At 31.7% G+C, this 23,037-nt stretch overlaps 1 protein-coding gene across 1 annotated transcript in view; it reads left to right on the top strand.

Moving 5' to 3' along the window:
• tadr (torn and diminished rhabdomeres) overlaps positions 1-23,037 on the top strand; it is a 179,301-nt gene that overhangs the window by 145,761 nt on the left and 10,503 nt on the right. The window contains exons 9-10 of the mRNA XM_072534843.1: positions 5,758-5,933; positions 8,618-8,771. Coding sequence (XP_072390944.1) covers positions 5,758-5,933; positions 8,618-8,771 — 330 coding nt within the window. The remainder of the gene's footprint in view (positions 1-5,757; positions 5,934-8,617; positions 8,772-23,037) is intronic.

Raw genomic sequence — 23,037 nt, 5'->3', positions numbered from 1 at the left:
CAACAAACACAAATACAAACAGGCATAAGCCACTATAAACAAATCGAGACGAATACTTTAATTAAACAACTAAAACGAAAACACTGGCAAGCATTAAGGAAAATAAAAAATAGAAAATCGCCAGGAGAGGACAGAATACCGAACAAACTCCTAAAGTACGGGGGACCAGATCTGACCAAACTACTTTTAAAACTATTCCAAAAATAATAGAACAAACCAGAATTCCTCAAGAGTGGAGATCAATCATACAGAGCAATTAATTTATTAAACACAACTCTAAAATTAACAACCAAAGTGATAATAAATAAACTAAATGAAATTTTAACAGTAGCAGAAAAACAACAAGGTTTTAGGACGGGAACATCATGCACCAACGCTATATTTATAATAAAGCAAGTGCAAGAGAAATCATTAGAATACCACAATCTGGCAGATCTATGTTTCGTGGGCCGTAAGAAGTAATTTGACAAGGTCAAAGTAAAGGAGACTAGAGTTTACCCTACGCAGAATACAGCGTTCAGTACTCAGAAGTTTTTATTTCTGATAGGAATTAAAGATGCAGTAGATATTCCATTTTTACACTATAACCGGTCGGATGTAGGTTTTATATGCGTAAATGAAAGTTTTTGCTTGCGTTTTGTCAATCCTTCCCGCAAGTGGACCTCTATTTTTCAGCATGTTTAAAGTTGCCTTTAGATCAGCATCCCAGCTGAGAATCCTGGCAACAGCTTCTCATCTTAGATAAGTTGGTGTTAATTTAAATAAGAGTCTTTCTTTAATAAATTCCTCGAAATATTGGTTATCAAAGCTATTAATGACTTTGGTAGATAATGTTGGGCATCTGAAGATGGTAGTTTGCGTTTTGATCGCAATTATTGTAACTCGACTTACAACGATTTTTTATAAAGCTTGTGCTATCTGGAATGCTGTTACAGGATTATCGCTTTATAAATATTAATAAGGCCGTATCGTCTATCTAGAGCAGAAGTTGGGTGGAAAGATTAAAGGAAAAAGAAACATCAGAGAAAAGAAATACTCGTTGCTAAAGAATATAAGGGAATAAATAAATCACGATGCCTATGCAGTTTTCCTAGATGCACAAGATCGAAACGAGTATGCCAGAATTGCCATCAAGCAAAGTCAGTAAATGAATAAGGTACCTTAAGAAGAAGGTCACTATTGTATATGATGTACAACAGTGACCAAAGATATGGCACCCTGGGGAAGCCTAGTTTTTGGAGTTAAAGAAATATGAAGGGTGTTGATATATGATCCTATATTTTTACTCTTACATTTTTGTCTTTCACATAAGATTTAATACTGTTTAAGAATTGTGACGGTAACCTAAAGTGAATCAGCTTTCTGTATAATCCGTTGTGCGAGACTTGAACGTAAACCTGTGGTACATCAGGGAAAGTGACTATGGTGATGCTGTTATCTATCATGTTATTTATACATTGGCATTAAGTTCGTAGAGGTGAAGGGTTTTCCAAGTCTACAGTGACTGAGAGTGTGCAATGAAAACCACCAAACTTGAGTTAAAGATAACTCAATTTCAGTCAGGTATACAAATAAATTAATTTACACAAAAAATACCTTTTTCCGATGGTCACCTAATAATCGAAAATTCTAGAAGAAAGCTACAAGAACACTGATTAAACCCGTAGTAACCTATGGATGTGAAACTTGGGTAATGACGAAAAAAGATGAAGCCCAACTCGAGACATTCGAGAGAAAAATACTGAGGAAAGTATATGGCCCGGTACAAGAGGAAGATGGCACATAGAGAATCAGGAGAAACGACGAGGTTAATGAGTTAAATGAAGGTTATGACATTGTAAGATTTGTGAAAAGTCAAAGACTGTCATGGCTGGGACATGTGCAGAGACAAAACGATGCAAAAACAACAAAGAAAATGTTACAATGGAAGCCCATAGGAAGGCGAAAAAAAGGAAGGCCCAGAACGAGATGGTTGGATGACGTGGAAGACGACCTGAAAACAATGAACATAAGACAATGGAGAAGAAGGGCACAAGAGAGATCTGAATGGAAGGACATAGCCAGACAGGCAAAGACCCATCCAGGGTTATGATGCCAAAAGAAGAAGAAGAAGAAGCTACAAGAAGGTATTTACAAACTAAGTATGTCTAGTGTGTAAGAATTGAACAAAGACCAACATTGATCACAAAATTAACATTAGCATGGTAGCATTACATAAGTAAAACAATTTACACAACATTAAAGATGAAGACTTCTTCTTCTTAAACTGCCTATCCGTTCGGGATGTTGGAGATCATCACGGCTATCTTTACTTTGTTTATTGCAGCGCGAAACAGTTCAGTGGTAGTCGTGTTATACCACTTTCGTAAATTTTGAAGCCAGGAAATGCGTCTTCTTCCCGGTTCTCTCTTACCATTTACTTTTCCTTGAAGAATCAGCTGGAGAAGGCCGTAACGTTCTTGATTTCTCATTACATGTCCTAGATATTCCTTTTTAGTTTTGACGGTCATGAGAATTTCACATTCTTTCCCCATTCTACGCAGGACCTCCAAATTAGTAACTCTGTCAACCCAGGATATACGTAAGATGCGCCTATAACACCACATTTCGAAAGCTTCGAGCCGATTCGTAGATGCAACAGTCAGTGTCCATGCTTCCATTCCATAGAGCAGAACTGTGAATATGTAGCAGTGCAATAGACGGCATTTTGTTTTTAATGATATCTCTCGACTGTTGAAAATGGTTCTCATTCTAACGAATGCTGTTAATTAATTTAATTTCTGCTGAGTGGTCCCATTGGCTATTTAAATTGGTGCCTAGATATGTATATTGCTTGACTCTTTAGATATTCTGTTGGTTGATTGTAAGTTGAGCGTTTAGTATTGGATTTTTACTAATTGTCATAAATTTGGTTTTCTTTATGTTAAGAGCTAGTCCGTATCTGTTGCTGACTTCTGTTATGCGATTTGTTAATATCTGTAAGTCATTCAGATTATCGGCAAAAACTATAGTGCCATCTGCATATCTAATGTTATTAGATTCACCATTTACTGTTTATTAGTATTCCTTTCGCACAACCGTCTAAAGCTTCCTTAAATACCCATTCAGAATAAATATTAAACAACAATGGAGACAAAATACAGCCCTGTCGTACTCGCACGTTCTATTGCAATTTTATCAGTTAACTGGTTTTTTATTTTGATTTTGGCCGTTTGATTGTAGTAAATGTTTCTGATAATTCCAAGATCTTTGTTGTCAATTCTAATTTCTTGCATTAGAGTCATTAATTTGTCATGTTTTACTCTGTCAAATGCCTTCTGGTAATCTATAAAGTATACGTATATGTCACAATTCACATCCCTGCATCTCTGAAATAGCACCTGTACAGCGAAAAGGGCCTCCCGTGTTCCCAGAGCATCACGAAATCCGAATTGTGTTCTTGTTAGTTGATTACGAAATCCGAATTTCTTGATCTTTAAAAATGTTTTAAGTAAATGGCTCATAAGGCTTATAATTCTATAGTCTTTGCACTTTCTCTTTCTCTTTCTCTTTCTCTTTCTCTTTCTCTTTCTCTTTCTCTTTCTCTTTCTCTTTCTCTTTCTCTTTCTCTTTCGGTTTTTTTGGAAGACTTATAAAAGTTGACACTAACCACTCTTGGGGAACCACGCCCGTATCATATATACTATTAAATATATTTGTCAACCATTTTATGCCATCATAGTCCATAAGTTTTAAAAATTCTGAGTAAAAATTATCAGGGCCTACTGCTTTACCATCTTTGGTGATTTTGATGGCATATTTTACTTCTTTGACTGTAAATGGTGGTCCAGATTCGCAATTGGTGTTTGTTGTAATACCAGTGTTACTTCGTATATCTTCAAAAGTTTTTTCCACGTATTTAATCCAAATATCTCTTTTATGCTCTATTTCCAGTACTATGTTTCCCTGATTATCTGTCAGGAATCCAGTGTTCTTTTGTTTATATAAGCCTGCCGCTTCTTTAATCTTTTTATGGAGGTTAAATGAATCATGTTTTTATTGTAATGACTCTATCTCTGTACACTTCGAGCTAAACCAATTTTCTTTTGCTTTTTTAATAGCCCTTTTTATTTCGTTATTTATGTTGTTGTAGTAATTCTTATTATCTTTAGCGTTTCTTCTGTCTTTCATCATACATAGAATCTCCTTCGTCATCCATTCCTTTTTATTTGTTCTTTTAGGTTTTAAGTATTTCTCTGTTATTTCTTGACTTACTTTGTGCAAATTTTCTAGTTCTACATCTGTGTTATCTGTTTCTGTACGGGCCCATGGTTTTTCTGTACGAGCCCACGTCTTTTCTTTTAGATGTTTTTGTACCTTTTCCTTTACTGTTTTATTTTTCAGTTGGTTAATATCGTACTTTATAATTTTTGGTCTTTGAACTTTTTTTAAACTAAGTTTCATTTTTTCGATAAGTGGATTGTAGTCCGAATTTATGTCGGATCCTGGGTACGCTTTAACAGATGTTATAGAGTTTCTTAATCGTTTGTTAATAAGAATATAGTCTATTTGATTTCGTACTGTGTGATCTGGAGTATCCTGGGGAGATTTCCACGTATATAGTCGTCTTGCAGGAAGATCATAAAAGGTGTTTGTCACTACGAGCTGTTCTTCAGTTGCAAATTCAATCAAACGGTCTCCGCGTTCATTACGTTCCCCTAGACCAAAGGATCCCACTAAATTTCCACTTTGTCCTTTGCCAACTTTGGCATTAAAGTCTCCCATTATTAGTATTATTTCGTTTTTCGAATCCTTTTGACAATATTAGTAACGTCATTGTAAAATAAAAGATGAAGACAAGAAACGATATATTAATAAAACTTCGTAGCCAATGATCACACCTATTTTGTTATGTCGATGTGTAAATTTATGGAGAATTTGCATTGAAAATGAGTTTCATATGTCCCAATTAGGATTTCGTTCTTTCTTTATAAGACAGTATCGCCAGGACTTTATTTTATAACATATTATTTTCTTTTTGATCATCCTTAGTTCTTCTTATTTTTTATCCTTTCGCCAAAGTACCTTATCGTTGGAATTCTTAGCATCCATCTGTATATATACATCTCAAAGACAACTTTTCTTTTTTCTGTTTCAGAGTTCATTAACCAACTTTCACAACTATATGACAAGACAGAGAAAACGTAATATCTAATCATTTAGATGCTGAGTTCTAGACTAGGGTCTGATCTTGTAAACAACTCTTTTATGTTCAGGAGTGTTTTCCTTGTTTGTTCGATTCATTATAGATTTTTTTTTGTTACACTGGCTGTTGATATTTACTCCTAAATATTTTATAGAAGTTACCTGTTCTATTATGTGTCCCTTAGCATTCAAATGTACGTTTATAGATATCTCTATAGGAAAATACTAGAATTTTCTAATAACTTGGGCGCAAAAGACCACAACAACAAAAAATAGAAAGACATAATTACTTGTAGAGTACCTTTAAAATGAAAGTGACTAAAAGCACAACAAAAGCGATAAATTCAGTAATTTAAAATAAAAGATACAAGGAATAAAGCAATGTTGTTCTAAAGCGAAATTACTTGTTCTAACGAAAATTCGTTCTTAGAGGAGAAATATTGGTTTCATTACTTGTGTCTTATTTTATTTATTTTAAAAAGAAAAACTTAAATAAAATGTTAAATTACGTTATACATTTAAAAGAATTTTTTCTAAGAAAATTAAAGAATTATAATTTGAACTATTTTTTAGAGGAGCGCGAATGTCTTTTACTGGATGACTACAGTGTCAAATCAATGGCCATGGATGCTCATGAAGATACAGGATCTGAAGCTGGCGATGAATCCATTGTAGGTTCAGATGATGAAAATTCTGGCAGTTCTACAGATATTGATATTGTAGTAGAAGAATATAAAGAAGGTCTTAAGGTACAATGAAAGTTCTTATTGTAAATTGTAGAAATTATTATCATTTTTTATCTTCTGTGTTAGGAGATTTATTTTATTATTTGCAACAAAATATCAATAAAGACCTTTAAGACTTGAAGCCTATGGCCTAAGTTATAATTTTCAATGCTATAATGCAAACTTCAAAAGTCTCAACACGAAATATATCTTGTAAATTGCAAAATCACAAATAAATTAATTTTTGTGTTACACCATAATCTATACAGAGCACTTTCCTGTATTTCTTCATTACTTGTTTTTATTCTGTTATATTCTATACTACTTTCTTCTAGTCTTATACCTTAATAGTTCCTTAAATCTCTTCTGACATAATAACTGCATCTTTGTCTTGGTCTGCCTTTTCGTCTTTTCTATACTAGTTTTCTCTGCCTGAAATTTTTAGGCAGCCATTATTTTTATATGTCACTAATTTACTCTTCGTATCTATTATTTTTACTTTTTAATTTTACATTATAATATAGAATTTGTATTTATTAGTTTGTGCTTCATTTCCGTCCATTTCGATCATTTTTAGATTTCTGTCATTTAGATATTTATTTTGTTTTTGACTTAACGTAGATTTAGTCGCATACACATAAGTACATACCACTTCATTAACATCCATGGTCTCCATATTTTTGGTCATCGTTTATTTATTATTCAATTCTATATGTTAAATTCTGCTTCCTATATTATATTTCTGTTGATTTTATGAATTTCTTTATCGTTTTTGGTATTATTATTGCTGGATAAGTGCTAAGAGAAAAAATTAAAAATTGTTCACTTTACGATTGCAAAAATTGAGAAAAAAGTGAGTTTATATATTGTTTAACATTAATTAGTAATCATTAAGTGATAATGTTGGCACTTTTAAAACATAATGAGAACTGTCTAATAAGTATAATAAATACCGAAATAAGTAATCAAAACAAACTTAAAAATAGCAAATGTATATAAAAATGATCAATGTAGGTGGAATTGAATATATATTAAAAAAATTAAATGTAAATAAAATAAAAATAAAAAAAAAACAAATAAATGTAAAATTGGATACTACGAGCTTTGAAAAAAAAAGATGGGGGAAGAAAATACCAAATTAAGAGAACCGGTGAGAAAATAAGAAAATAGAATTAGACAGAAAGATAGATCAAAAAAACGAATATTGTAATTAATTAAATAAACTAACGAAAAGACAAACCAAAGTAAAAATAAGAGAAGAGAAAAGTTACAGGCGGTGTCGTAGATGATTTGTGTACAAAATCTAATATATATATATATATATATATATATATATATATATATATATATATATATATATATATATATATATGAAAAGCACGTGTTTCTAGACAAAGAAAATTCACAAAGGAACATCGAGATCACAGCTGACTGGATTAAGATCATCTTATTAATTTTTCAATTCCTGGAACAGAAAGATTGTATATAATCTATGACTATTTTATATAATGTGGTTGAATGTAATATCCCTGCACTGTTTTATTTAACCTTTGTATTATGTCACCTTGTATCATTTGTAAATGAGTTTTACAAAAAGGGTATCCTTGTTTTATTTAAAGCAGCCTGATTTGTCGTAGCATTTTATTTTCATAATTATTTTATTGAATATATTTTTCCAGTATTTATATATTTTTTGGGTACCCTTAGATATTCTAGTAGTTTCGGTAATAAACTTCGGTTTATAAAGTCGTACGTCTAGTTAAAATCTATAAAAACTGCATAGACAAAAAGTTTATTTTTATAGCAGATTCCCTTGTTATGTCATTTAAGTGTAAAAATATGATAATTTACTAAACTTTATTATTCAAAACCATACCGATATTGTCCTATTATTTGCTTTTGAATTGTTTATTTGATTACTTGTGTATTAGTATTAAAAGTTATAGATATAGATATAGATCGATAGATTTTTATTAATATAGCATTTACAAAAGAAATTTTTTAAATAAAAATTTTTGAGATACATGATATACAGCACACTACAGGAATTTAGTTTCCTTGTGGACGTTGACAAAGGTTTTACAAAGTTTAAATCACATATTTTTCAGTTACACAATTTGGTTAAGTAATCTATGTTAATACTGAAAGGGATTATTCCATTCGGATGACGTATGCATTCCGTCCCCATAGCTGTCCACATAGTTACCAGATAACCTACGCTATTTAGAAATCCTAACTCAATCTGCCTCCGGCATGCACCATTTATTTAACGACTTAAATTAATCACAAGTCATTTACTTAATATACACAAACATGCAACTGATATGTAAAACCCTGAATACCAGGGTTTTGCTATTTAAATATTTAATAGCTTTTTAAGTATATCAATAAAAATTTATTATATACCGATATAAATTAACAAAATAAGCGCGTGTTAGAACATATTACTAATAATTGTAAATTAATAATTTTATCAATCAATCTAAAACTTCAAAAAAATTTCAAATTGTCCTTTTTTGAATGTTTTTTTGTATATAGAAGATGAATGAATTCATTGCCGAGAGCGAATTCTATATTATTTTGAACAATATATTTTAAACATTATTTGGCTAAAAAATCTTATGAATAATGACGGCATTTGTTTGATCGATATCGAACGTTGACGGGCGATATATTTTTAAGTTTGTTATAAAGTGTTCTATTTTCAGGTAGCAACAGTAGGAAAATTTAACGAAGGCAGAAGGTCTACTAGAATAACTTCAACTATTGTTGGTTGTTGTTTAATTTTAGCATTATTATCATCAACATGCTTAGCTCTTTATGTTGAAAGAGTTTTCAGCATCTGTTGGCCTAGCATTGTAGGTAAGTGGCAAAACATGTGCATTAAGACACGAAGCAAGATTGTGTTTCACTATATAATTCTATACGTGCAAATTTTTTTATAAATATTCTTCGTTATTTATTATAAATTATTTAATTATAAATCCATAAATAAGAGTAACTGTATGTACCAGAAAAGTGTCCTTGTATGTCCTGAGTGACTTTAAAACAAATATGTCTTTTACAAATTTAAATATAACGATATCTCTATGCATAGCACAGAGATAGACTCCATTATACCAAGTATCCAAAAATTGTTACATACATTTCATCTATTGTATGAACTTTTTGTTTGGTTGACTTGTTTAAATAAAACCAATCTTTTTTTTTCATTGACAAAAATATGCAAAAATTTTTTCCATTTGATACAATTTTTATTTGATTTAGTTTTAATTATAAAGTATAGATTATATACATATAATACAAAGACACTAACTGTTGCAATACAGACCCGTTATCCCAGTGCTACAGAGAAAACTGAAGCACAGCAGCGCAAAGTAGTCCCTGCATCTCTTTCTAGAGCAGGTTTATCGACCAAGTGACCTTCCCATTGGATATTTAAGTCACGTGGTCGGTAAATCCAACTCATTAGAAAGAGATGCAGGGACTGCTTTGCGTGTTTTCTCTGCCGAACTGGGTGAACGGGCCTGTATTGCAACAGTCAGTCTATTCGTATTATATGTATATGGTATAGATACAACCAAACCCAATCCAATCTAACCTAACCTAATCTACAAAGAAAGGTTGGGAGATAACTGCAAAAAAAAATGAAGATTTTTTCAAGTATTTTATGTAGATGAAAATATGAGCTGTATAGAACTACGACTTTAATTTTTTATTATTAACTCAATAGTCAAATTTAACATTTGACATGAAAGCTTTTGGTAATTATTTAATTATAGCGTTTTCAATGTACAGTTTTTATGGAATTTTTAAACAGTTACTAAGTCGTCCCGTAATACAACTATAAGACAACATAATAACTAGTCCTTGGTAACACTACGTAATAAATAACCAAAGATTGCAATCATATATCATAATGTAATTATAAGTAATATTGCGAAGTTTACGCTTAAAAACTACAAAAATTGTCACAAAATCAACCACTCCTACATCAAGGCATATAACAATAATCTCAGACATATCAGACTTCCCCACACTAACAATATAGCATATATTACTATGTGTATATATATATATATATATATATATATATATATATATATATATATAAATAAATAAATATACATATAAATAAATATATATATATATATATATATATATATATATATATATATATTTAAACATTTTTAATATATCTAAATAAAAGACATTTTTGTTTGATTTTTTTATTAAAAAAAAATAATTTTTACTCTTATAGTTGTAAGTATTGAAATATTAACTTTGTTGATATATATAATAATTATTATAATAAATTTACAGTTTTCTCCTAAAGAAGTCACAAAATCGTGACGAAATATTGAGATATAGAACAAATAGATATTTATTTCCTACAGACCGATTGCTGATATTAATCAAGAAAATAATATGAAAAATATGAAAATATATATATATATATATATATATATATATATATATATATATGTATAGTTAACTGTAAATTTATTATAATAATTATTATATATATATCAACAAAGTTAATATTTCAATACTTACAACTATAAGAGTAAAAATTATTTTTTTTATTAAAAAAATCAAACAAAAATGTCTTTTATTTAGATATATTAAAAATGTTTAAATATATATATTTATATATATATATATATATATATACATATTATATATATATATATAGATATATCTATATATATATATATATATATATATATATATATATTATATATATATATATATATATATATATATATATATATATATATATATATATATATATATAATAGGCCAGTCTTCTACAGCTGGCGCTGTATCGCATCCTAATTTCCAGTCGTGACCAGCGATAGTCTTGGTCTACCTCTTGTTGTTCTAGAGGACAGAGTCCATTTTTTTTGTTTTTCTTTTTTTATTTTATTATTTCCTAATAGTCCGTGTCACTGTCTAATAGCTGATCTTGCGTGGCCAATCCTATAATGTATTTCTTTCAGTTGATTTTATAGTTCCCATTTTAATTCCCATTCTAATACTCCTCTTCCAGTTTTGTAACCATATAGTCTATATCGCTGTCGTCTTTAGTTAGAATGGCTTGGTCGTCAGCAAAGTTTATAGTGTACAATCTGTTGTCTTCTATGGGAATGCCCATATTGCAGGATTTTCTCCTCCATACTGAGAGCGCCTTATTTAAATATATTTTGAAAAGTGTAGGTGCTATGCAGCAGCCCTTTTTGAGACCGTTACTGAAAGGAATTCCTCTATTTTATTTATTTCCAGTTTTACTGTTTACCGTCATATTTTTGTAAAGCTGTTGTACTGCTTTTATATAATTTTTATTTATTTCTTATTTTTCCATTGCTATCTAGAGCACTGAAAGTGGTACACTATCGTATGCCTTTGTCAGATCTATAAACTAAAGTCATTTTGTTCTTTTATATCTGTCATCTCTTTTTTAATTTTACTTTTTATTATTTTTCCATAGAGTCTTAAGAGTGAATTTATGATAATTAGCCACCAGTAGTTTAAACAATTCTATCTATCTTCTTTTTTGTAGATGTTGTTGATATGTTCTTCTGTCCACTCCGATGGCAAGTCATGTCCTTTATAGAATAAGGTGAAGACATACGCCAGTAATTCCCGCAATACTTATGGGCTATGTTTTAATAATTCCTTCGGTATACCTTGTGGTCCGCATGCTTTTCGATATTTTAGATTTCGTATTGCATCTTCGACTTCCTGTACTGTTATTTCATCGTCGTCATCGTATTCCTCTTCATATGTTGTTGTAATGGTGTTCGTGATTTGTGGTCTTATTTCAGTTAGAAGTTGTAAGTAATGTTCGATTTAAGATATTTCTTGTTAGTTCTTTTTATATCTGTTATATTACATTTTTGGTTAAATTTTCTCTTCTTCTGGATATTAAATCTAATTAAATATTCTGAAATTTCAATTGTATTTTTTTATCAATTGTGTCTTATTTTCAATGGACATATCTGTACTATTTATTGTTTTTTTTTCTTCTTTCTTTTTTATGCGCCGTCTTTTACCGAAGGTTGGCGACCATTAAACGATAGGTTTCTCTGTTATGTGCCGCGTGTAATATGTTTGCAGCTTCTGATATTTGAAACCATTCTCTTAAGTTTCTCAGCCAGGATTTCTTCTTTCTGTCCAAACCTCTTCTACCTTCAATCTTGCCTTCCACGATAAGCTGTAGCAGACTGTACTTATCATTACGGATTACATAGCCCAGGTATGACGCTTTCCTCCTTTTAACAGTTGTTGTTAACAATTCCACCTCTTTACCCATTCATCTTAATACCTCTGTGTTGGTCACTTTGTCTGTCCAAGGTATTCTCAGAGTGCGTCGATACAGCCACATTTCTAGAGCCGCTAACTTCTTTATAGTTGTTGCTGTTAACTTCCACCCTTCAACTTGAAAGTAGCGTAGAGAGTACGTAGCATTTCGTGGCGCGTTATCGGAGGTTAACGCTTAGGTGGCGGTTGCTTAAGAGCTTTCTCAGTTTGATGAATTTGGATCTTGCTATTTTAATTTGGATCTTAATCTCTACGTCTGGGTCCCACTTATCATTTACTGTATATCCCAGATATTAAATCGGTGTACTCTTTCAATACGTTCGGCTTCAATATTCAGGTCGATATGTTGAATGATCTTTTGACTGATCACCATAAATTTAGTTTTCTTTCTATTGATCTTCAGTCCAAATTGGTTGCCAGTTGTATTTACTCTATTTAGCATCATCTGTAAATCTTCGATGTTATCGGCCACTATAACAGTATCATCTACATATCGAAAATTACTTATTGGTACGCCATTAATCTTGATGTGGCAAAAGAATACAGTCCTGTCTAACCCCTCTCGAAATGGTTACCTTTTCACTCACCATATGTCCATTCTTCATGTTTGATTCCAATATAGATTTTTATAATCTGGATGTCCTTAGTGTCCAGTTCTGTAAGATGTAATAGTTCTATGAGTTTGTCATGTTTAATAGTATCAAATGCTTTCTCATAGTCGATAAAACAGGCGTAAACATCTTTCTGTTGATCCAGAAATTTTTGAATTAAGACTTGTATTGCAAAGAGCGGCTCTCGAGTTTCAAAACCGCATCTAAAACCGAACTGTATTTTACTTAAGCTGTGTTCTAATTTTGCTCGTATTCTGGAATGGATAATATGCAAGAATACTTTAATGGTGTAACTCATTAAACTTATAAGGCGATATTCACTACATGTCTTAGAATTCGATTTCTTGGGAAGGGGCACAAATGTAAATTTCAGCCAGTCCGATGGAATGTTAATGGAATGATTATGACCAATGTTAATGTTCCTTTATACTTTCTCTGTACATATGAGATTTTATCCCCAAGTTATTTTTAAATCGTGAAACTTTTACCATTTGCGTTTTTGTCTTATATATATATATATATATATATATATATATATATATATATATATATATATATATATATATATATATATATATATATATATATATATATATATATTGTTATGATGTGTTTTTTGTTTGAATGATGAGCAATGAGTATTTTTAATAATATATAGGGTTTTTATCGCGGTTCTCAAAGAATTAGCTTGTAAGTACTTTTTTAAATTATCTTTATCAACTGTCAAATAACTGTCAAAGTTAAACTTGATAATTAAAAGTTCTCCTATTAATTTTTAATAATTGTGTGTATATTAAACAGTATTTAATAGTTATATTACAATTAATTAATATTCAAGATTCCCATTGATGTAGCCAACGAGTAAACATTACCTTGTGATGTGATAATTCGAATTATTTTGTGTGTTATGGAAACAGCAATTATTATTGGACTATAATATTATTATATTCAACTGAAGGAAAACTGCAGATACAGGTAACTGTTATATTCCTATTATTTTATCCACAGTGTCCTAATAGGACGACTGTTGCAATACTAAAAATTAAGTGAAGTGTTTTTGGTATCCAGGAACACTCACAAAAATGAACTCAAATCAAAACCTCACAACTCCACAAGTCCTCCCCACAAAATCATATGTCGCTGCTACTTTATCCAAACCTCCACCTCCTACTTTCCCACGTAAGGAGCAAGCCATTTTAATGCACGCTATTCCAAATACTGTTTTATTTGATTACGTTAAAGCTATAGGGGACATTGTTATCCCAAAAAACATTACCTTTGCATCACGTATTCCAAATAACCGCATCTGTATTTATCTTTCCTCGCCTACAGTTGTCGATAACCTTCTAAAAACACATCAAAATATCTCTATCAACTCTACAGTAGTTCCCATCAGAAGACTTATCACCCCAGCTAAACGCCTTCTTATATCTAACGTATCTCCTTCAATTCCACATTCCATAATTGAGAAAGCCCTTAAAGATATTGGATTACAGCTGGTCTCTCCTGTGTCATTTGTGAAATGTGGTGCACTCGGAGAAGGTTATGCACACATAATGAGCTTCCGAAGAGTAACGTATATTATCCCCGATAAAGAGAACTTTTCAATAGATAGAAACTTCGTTATTACATACGAAAACACACCTTATAGAATATTTATTTCTACGGATAAATTGCATTGTTTTTTATGTAAAGAGGTCGGACATACCGCTGACTCATGTACCAATAATCCAACTACTTTTTCTCAAACTGAACTACCCCATCTAGAGCCCTCTACATCTGAAATTACTGATATAATTTCTGACGTAAACACTCCTGTTCAATCAGACCTAACTACTTTAAATTGCACAGAAACCCACACTGAAATAGATACTGAAACTATACACCCATCAATTCCACCCACACAAGGACAAAAAAGAGCTATATCAACAGACAGCAATTCTGATATTCCTTCTCTATTATCTTCAGCAAGTACACCCGAACCAGCGTCTAACCAAATGCTTCCTCCGTTATCCACAAAAACAAACACTATCTCCAAACCTCACAAGAAAAAAGCAAAAACTACAAAATCAGAGGAACATAATCTAACAGCTAGTTCACTACAATCCGTAGCGGCCATTTATAAAAATAATCCATCTGGTCTAACTTTGACCGAGACTCAGTTTATTGCTTTCCTAGAAAATACACATGGTAATCCTAGTCCACTTAATGAAGCTTTTGTTTTTACGTCAAATATTGAAGGACTATTACAAGACATAACAGTTCTCCATTCAGAAACTAAGGAAAGATCCCTTAAAAATCGACTTACGAGACTTCAAAAGAAAATCAAAAGACAGCTAAACCCAGATGACTCTGATAATATCAGCGTCTCATCTGAACTCCTAACCGATGATGAAACCAAAACCCTTATCTCCCAACAGCCAGAACAACCATCTCAGTTGCCCCTTACCCCTTCAACTCAAGATTCACCTTCAATTTAATCCAATGGAACTGCGATGGGTTCTTTCCCCGTATTGAAAGAATCCAACAACTAGTGACAGAAAAACAACCCGATATCATATGTCTACAAGAAACGAACTCAAAAATATCTAAGCTTCCCACACTAAAAAAGTTCGAAGGATATCATTATATCAGAACTAATTGTGACAGAGCCAGTGGTGGGACATCTATTTTTATTTCAAGTGAAATATATTCATCCCATCTTCTCATCACCACCGAACTCGAGGCTATCGCCGTAACTACTTGGTGTCCTAATAAACTTACGATATGCAGTGTTTACATTCCTCCTAACTACCCCCTTAAAGAAATTGAAATTCTAAATCTTATATATCAGCTCCCCGTTCCATATATTCTAGTAGGTGACTTCAATGCTCATAACTTTATGTGGGGGTCAAACCATACTAATGGTAAAGGTAAAACTATAGAAAACGTTATCAATTGCACAGGCTCCTGTCTACTAAATACAGGCTCTAATACGCATCTGAACTTTTCCTCTGGCACATTTTCGGCGATAGATCTTAGTTTTAGCGACCCAAAAACATATACTTCACTAACTTGGAAAACTTCCGATGATCTATATGACAGCAACCACTTTCCAATATTTGTATCATCTGATATCTCCAACCATGAACAAACTATAACCAGAAACTTCTGGCGGCTAAAAAATGCCGACTGGACAGACTATACTTCACAAACAGATAACACCTTACCTTCTCTATCCCTATCCGACAATATTAACAATAATCTATTATTAATCACAGATTCCATACTTAAAGCTGCAAATTTGCACATAGGCAAAAATAGTATTTCCCATAAAAGAAAGGCAGTACCTTGGTGGAATACATCTTGCCAAACTGCAACAGAACAACAAAAATTAGCTCTTAAAAATTACCGTAAAAACAAAAATCTGGAGAATCTTATTGAACTAAAGAAAACCAGAGCCAAAGCCCGATTTATTATAAAACAAAGTAAAAAATCATCTTGGAGAGAATATGTATCCTCTATTAATTTAAGCACCAATCCGGCGGACCTCTGGAAAAAGATTAGGCAAATCCAAGGAAACAACACCAACCTCAAAATCTCTAGTATTGCTGTAAATAACACTACAATCACTGACAATCAAGAAATCGGTGAAACCCTAGCAACGCACTTCGACACTAAATTCAAAAGTAAAATAGATGCCTCCTTACGAAAACCATTACCTAACGCCCCACCCTGTTCCTCACCCGAAACAATAATGGACATCACACATCTTAATTCTCCCTTTCTTTTTGAAGAACTAGTATCAGTTATTCAAACTTGTAAAAACAATGCCGCTGGTCCTGACGACATTCCTTACATATTAATCAAAAAGCTCTCAAACTGTAGCCTACTCAAAATACTTGAGATGTATAATTTAATCTGGTCATCTAACCAATTTCCTAATCAATGGCAAACCTCTATCGTAATACCTATTAAAAAGCCTAACCTAGAACGTTCCTTGGCCAACTCTTATAGACCTATATCACTAACTTGTACGATGTGCAAAATATTCGAAAAAATGATTAATAAAAGACTCCTATGGTTTATTGAAAAACATAAGATATTTGCTAGTGAACAGTCAGGATTTCGTCAGAACCGTTCAACCCAAGACAACCTTGTAATCCTCCAAACTCATATATCAGAGGCCTTAAACAAAAGACAAGAAGTCGTAGCTGCCATATTTGATATTGAAGGTGCTTTTGACACTATAAGTAGGCAATGTATATTAAACAAACTTATCCTTCTTAATATTAATGGTAATATATTTAACTTCATACGAAATTTTCTATCTTCTAGATCGTTCAGAGTCTCTGTCAACGGTATTTTATCTTCTACTCATACTCAAACTGATGGCGTACCTCAGGGATCGGTACTAAGTCCTACACTTTTTAATCTAGCAATAAGTGATTTATGCTCTCACCTCATTTCCCCTATTAAACATATCATGTATGCTGATGACCTAGTAATTTACTGTCATGGACAAAACTCCTCTACCACCTCGAAGCTTATTCAAACTGCTGTTGACACACTTTAAAAAAAAACTAGTGACATGGGGTTATCTTTATCCAATGTAAAATCTAAAATTATAAACTTTAGTAGACGTCCCCCTTCTCCATCTCCACTTATTTTGATCAACAATGTCCCTCTTCCTGTTGTTAAACAATGCAAAATTCTCGGATTAACGTTTGACTCACGACTAACTTGGAAGCAACATATATTTGCAATAAAAGGAGAAACGAGCATAAGACTAAACATAATAAAAACTCTATCACATCATTATTGGGGTTCTGACGAAAACTCACTTCTTAAAATATACAGATCACTAATACGCTCCAAGCTAGATTATGGTTGTCACATATATATATATCCGCCTCCAAAACATATATTAACCTTCTAAACTCAATTCACAACACAGCCCTTCGTCTTTGTACTGGCGCTTTTCGATCTAGTCCTGTAGATAATCTTTATTGCGAAGCTAACGAACCTCCTCTTTGTATAAGACGAAAACAACTGCTACTCTCTTATGCAGCATCGGTATCAGCTAACCCCTCTAATCCAGTGCATCCCTTATTTGTAATGTCCACGTATAATTTACACAATACCAATTTCTTACCACCAATAAAACCTATTCCACTAATTTTAGCACAGACACTTAATGATATCTCTCTTACACATACCCTTCCTCTTTATCTCCCTCCATCTCCTCCTTGGATCATGTCCACGCCCAAATTTAACACCTCGCTCACCAACTTCGATAAAAATAAACATCCGAAAGAGATCATTATAAATGCATTTAAAGACATTATAGATACAAATAAATACGACCTAATATTATACACGGATGCCTCAAAAAATGACACAGGAGTAGGCTGCTCTGTTACAACCTCTCATTCACTAATTAAGTCATCACTTATACCAGCCATCAGCAGCGTTCATACTGGCGAATTATTTAGTATATTGCAAGCTTTTAACCATATATCTCCACCTAATAAGCAGGTTGCCATATGCACAGACTCTTTAGCATCAATCTATTCTATCAAAAATATATTTACTGATCATCCAATCGTCCAAAAGATCCTAGACTCTTACCAAATTATCTTGTCCCAAAACATAACAGTTACCATAATCTGGCTGCCATCTCATATTGGTATAGAAGGCAATGAAACTGCAGATCACTATGCTAAACTTGCTACAGCATCACCTGAAATCACCGATAAAATTCAAATTTGTAAGGACCTAAAATCATATATTAAAAGAAGAACCAGACTCCTTTGGCAGCAGCATTGGAACTCTAACCGTTCGATCTTACACGAAATACAACCGTCAATAACCAGTCAGCCTACATTTGACTATTCAGCCCTCTCAAGACGAGATCTCATTGTGATAAGACGACTTCGGATAGGACATTCAAAACTCACACACGGCTACCTAATGTCCTCTAGCATCCGTCCCTCCTGTCAAATCTGCCAATCATATTTGACAATCAAACATATTCTCACTGAATGCCATCAACATTTGGCCAGAAGATTACAATACAAACTCAAAAGTGAAGTACGAGATATCCTAAACAACCCTGACCAAATAAAAGCTGTGCTACAATTCCTTAGAGATGAACACTTATATCAAAAAATATAATTAGATTTTAATTTAGACATTGTATAACATATTATTATCATTCCGTATTATTGTAACATATTCTTAATGTAACACTTAATGTTTGTGTAATGAAAATTCATGTTATAGTACCTGTGTAAGTGGCCATAGTAGCCGAGCACGTTAAAGTTGAAATAAAAAAAAAAAAAAAAAAAAAAAATTATCTTTATTATAACTATTATGAAACACATATATATCTAACCTAGCCAATGTAAATTTAAAATAAACTATCTTTAAATTGATGTTCTTATAAAACTAATTAAATTCTATAGACAATGTTAAATTTAAACAAACTATCTTCAAAATTGAAATTGTTATAACACTAACTAAATTATATTAACAAAATTTTGTACCTTTCTTTCACTGAATGCCTAAATGAACTGTTTTCCACTATATATATTCTAATCACCACTGAATGTCTTCGTACTTCGGTTATCCTTGTTTTTGTGAAATTTCTTTTTTCAATTATCAGCTTCTACCAATTTAAGATATATTTTTCTTCACCAGCATTTATATACCACCAAGCAAACCAGCAAACACCATTTATATTTATTCTTCTTTTCAATATACCAATATCCAATTATTATAAGTTGATTTATACTAATCTCCAATCATAATATAATTTTAATTCCTTCCAATGTCCATCCAATATTCTTCTAATATACTTTTATAATCTTCAATAATTATTTGTGTATAATTATAAATGTGCATTAAATATAGGCATAATTTTTAATCTTCATTTAACTAACTATATTAAACAATTGGACTATTTGTACTTGATTCACTGACTCCAACTAACTTTCATATTTCTTATTAAACTGCTTGACTGACTTACTAAAACTGTGAACAATTGACTTCACTAACTAATCTACTAACTTTCATAATAAACTGCTTGACTTCTGACTAAAAACTGCCATCTTGAATCCAAATCACGGGTATTTATATCCTTTTGGATATTCCAGAACCATCTGGTAAGAGATCATGTTCCAATTTGTTCCATTACTTTCATATAGATGTTCTCGAAAAAAATATCTGTTCGATCCACCGCCATAATCATTATTTCGAGAATGTTCGACTGTAAACAATGGTCACACTCTGCACTCTGGAGAATTCGTTAATGTTCCATTGATAATTTTGTTGACATTTAGGCTTTTCAGATCAGAATAAACATTCAAATTAGTAACTAACACTCTAATTTAATAAAATACACAATTCAAACAATATATTATTATAACCCCACTTTATATTCCCAATTATTTCCTAAAATGTCAACTTGGAGACAGAGTTTGTATAGTTGGTTGCCTAGTCACATGGCTCACTTAAATGTATCTACCACATTATAATTACTAAAATACAACTTTTTACAATTATTATATGCTAATTTCTTAAAATGCCCTCACATAAATATATTTTTATAAATTTCTCTAGTATATAACTTATTTAAAATAATCAAATACTTTTTTATATCTAATATTATGTAGTATATAACTTATAAATTATTTTCTATAAACCCCAATTGTCACAATATATATATAATTATGGCTTAGTTCCGTATTTTAGCGTTACACTTACCCATGACTATCATTTTTTAAAATTTTACTCGAAAAAAATGTCTTTATTGTCATCATTATTTTTCAGTCGACGTTAGTATAGGTATCTGTTATGTTGGTATTTCCTTTTTTTTACTCTTGATATTGCAAAGCTTCTCAGATTTGTATTTAAGCTAAAATACTTTTTCTTTTAATTATTTACGCACAAAAAATTTATTTCCTAGCATTTTGCTTTATGGTTATGGTTATGGTTATTGTTAGGGTTATGACTAATCGGGGCAGGGTCCATTTTTGGGCCCGTCAGACACTTAAACCTCCATTGAGAGACGGGTCCATTGTATTACCCATATCATACTGACTAGGTCCATAATACCCTTGTCTAGTATTTTGCCTTGCAAATGGCCTTGATATGAAAACATTTAAAATCGAGTCCAACTTACATCTGTCACCGACCATTCTCTAGTAGTTATGACTATGTTTTTTTGTGTACTGCAGATACTACGGAAGCCTAGACTTTACTCTTAAAAGAAAAATTAATGAAAAAGTTGACTTAGAAATTTCACTAAAAACAAGGATAACCATAGATACAGCAGTCGTCAACTTTACAAAAATTGTACAGCAATCTGCATAGTTAACCACCCCGAATAATTTACTTCATCCATAAAATAAAAAAATCCCTAGTTGATGACAAACAGCATGGAAATAGACAAAAAAATCAATAAAACTAGCAAATAACTAAAGAAACTGTTACTTACATACAGAATCAATCCGTAAATAAATACTTAAGTGAATTGATAGCTACAGGAATCACGGAATATTTTTTGTAGAAATCTACCAGAAAATCAAAATACCTGACAAACTGACAAAAAAAGAAACTCACTGACTATGGCCGAAAAGGCCGAAATAATTGCAGATAATCTCATTGAAATATTTAAACCCCACAAATAGAAAACACCAATGGGACACAACACAAAATTTGTGATTCTATTCAAACCCCTTATCAAATGGGCGTATCACTTAGGAGTGTTAAGATTATAGAAATTTATTCGCTTGTAAAATATATATAAACTATAAGAAAGGCCCTGGTTCTGATGTAATAACCATTAAAACTATAGAAGAACTACCCGTTATAGCCATAAAATCACTCAAGCAAATAATCAACACAGCATTAACGTTAAACTACTTCCCCTATCCCTGGAAAATTTATCAACTAAGAATGACACTGAAACCTGGAAAAAAAACAGCTGAACTAAACTCGTATAGGACAATAAGTTTGTTGCGAAATATGTGAAAACTACTTGAGATAGTTATAGTTAAGCAACTAATGGACAAAATCAATAATAGAAAATTTATACCTGACCATCAATTTGGTTTTTCAAACAGATTCATCTTGTGGTCGAAAAAATCAGCAATGACCTAGAAGGCAAAATACTGTAGTGAAGCCTTTCTAAGTATGACATAAAGCCTTACTTTAAAAAATAAAACAAAACTCACCACATCTCTTTTATGAATCTATCAAATTTTATCTGAGTATGCGAAACTTCCAAGTTAAAATAAACGCAACTCTTTCCGAAATGTTTCCTATCTCTGCAGAAGTACCACAAAAAAGCATACTGGGGCCAACCTTGTACTTACTATTTACTGCCGATCTACCTGCAACCAAATCAACGCTAGGTGCAACCTATGCTGATGACACTATTATTATGGTATTCACCAGGCCTGAGAGGCTTACAAATCAACCTCCAAAAAATACAAAAGTGGTTACACATTTGGTGTATGAAACCATGTAAATATGTTCATGTAACGTTTACTATGAACCAAAATAACTGTCCACCAGTCACACTTAATAAACTTTAGATTTAACACTAAATATCTAGGGATGTATCTGGACTGCAGATTAACATGGCAGAAGCACATTTTAGCTAAAAGGAAACAATTAGGTCTGAAACTGTAATATTATTATTGGTTCATAGGAAGCAAATCATAATTCACCTTCAAACACAAACACCTCCTATAAAAAACTGTTCTAACAACGATTTACACTTCTGATATCCAACCATGGGGCACCGCCAGCAACTGCAACATAAACATCATCGAAAGTTAGCAAAACAAGATACTACGCATACTAATGAACGCGACATGGTTTTAATTAGGCTGTTGCAATATTTTTAGGTTAAGACAAATCTTATTTTTGACTTTTAAAAGGTGATTACTCACTCTAAGACTCCCCACAAGTCATTATAAAAGGTTTATTTAATTTATAAATAATGAAGTAACCTGATAATCGTTAAAAACACTCATTGTCAATAAAGACAGATTGTGTAAATAAATTTAAAAAAAAAAGTATTTTGCCAATTCCTTTTTTCTGCTTTTTTCTGAAGAATTATTTGTATTTCACTTTCAGTGTTTTAACTTTTATTCGTTTTTTTTTAACGACCAAGTAGCTCAATACTAGATTAGATAATAGAT

Source organism: Diabrotica undecimpunctata, chromosome 6, assembly GCF_040954645.1.
Source record: "Diabrotica undecimpunctata isolate CICGRU chromosome 6, icDiaUnde3, whole genome shotgun sequence".
Lineage (NCBI taxonomy): Eukaryota > Metazoa > Arthropoda > Insecta > Coleoptera > Chrysomelidae > Diabrotica > Diabrotica undecimpunctata.
The sequence above is the reverse complement of the archived record's forward strand: the minus strand, read 5'-3'. Positions and strand labels throughout refer to the sequence as shown.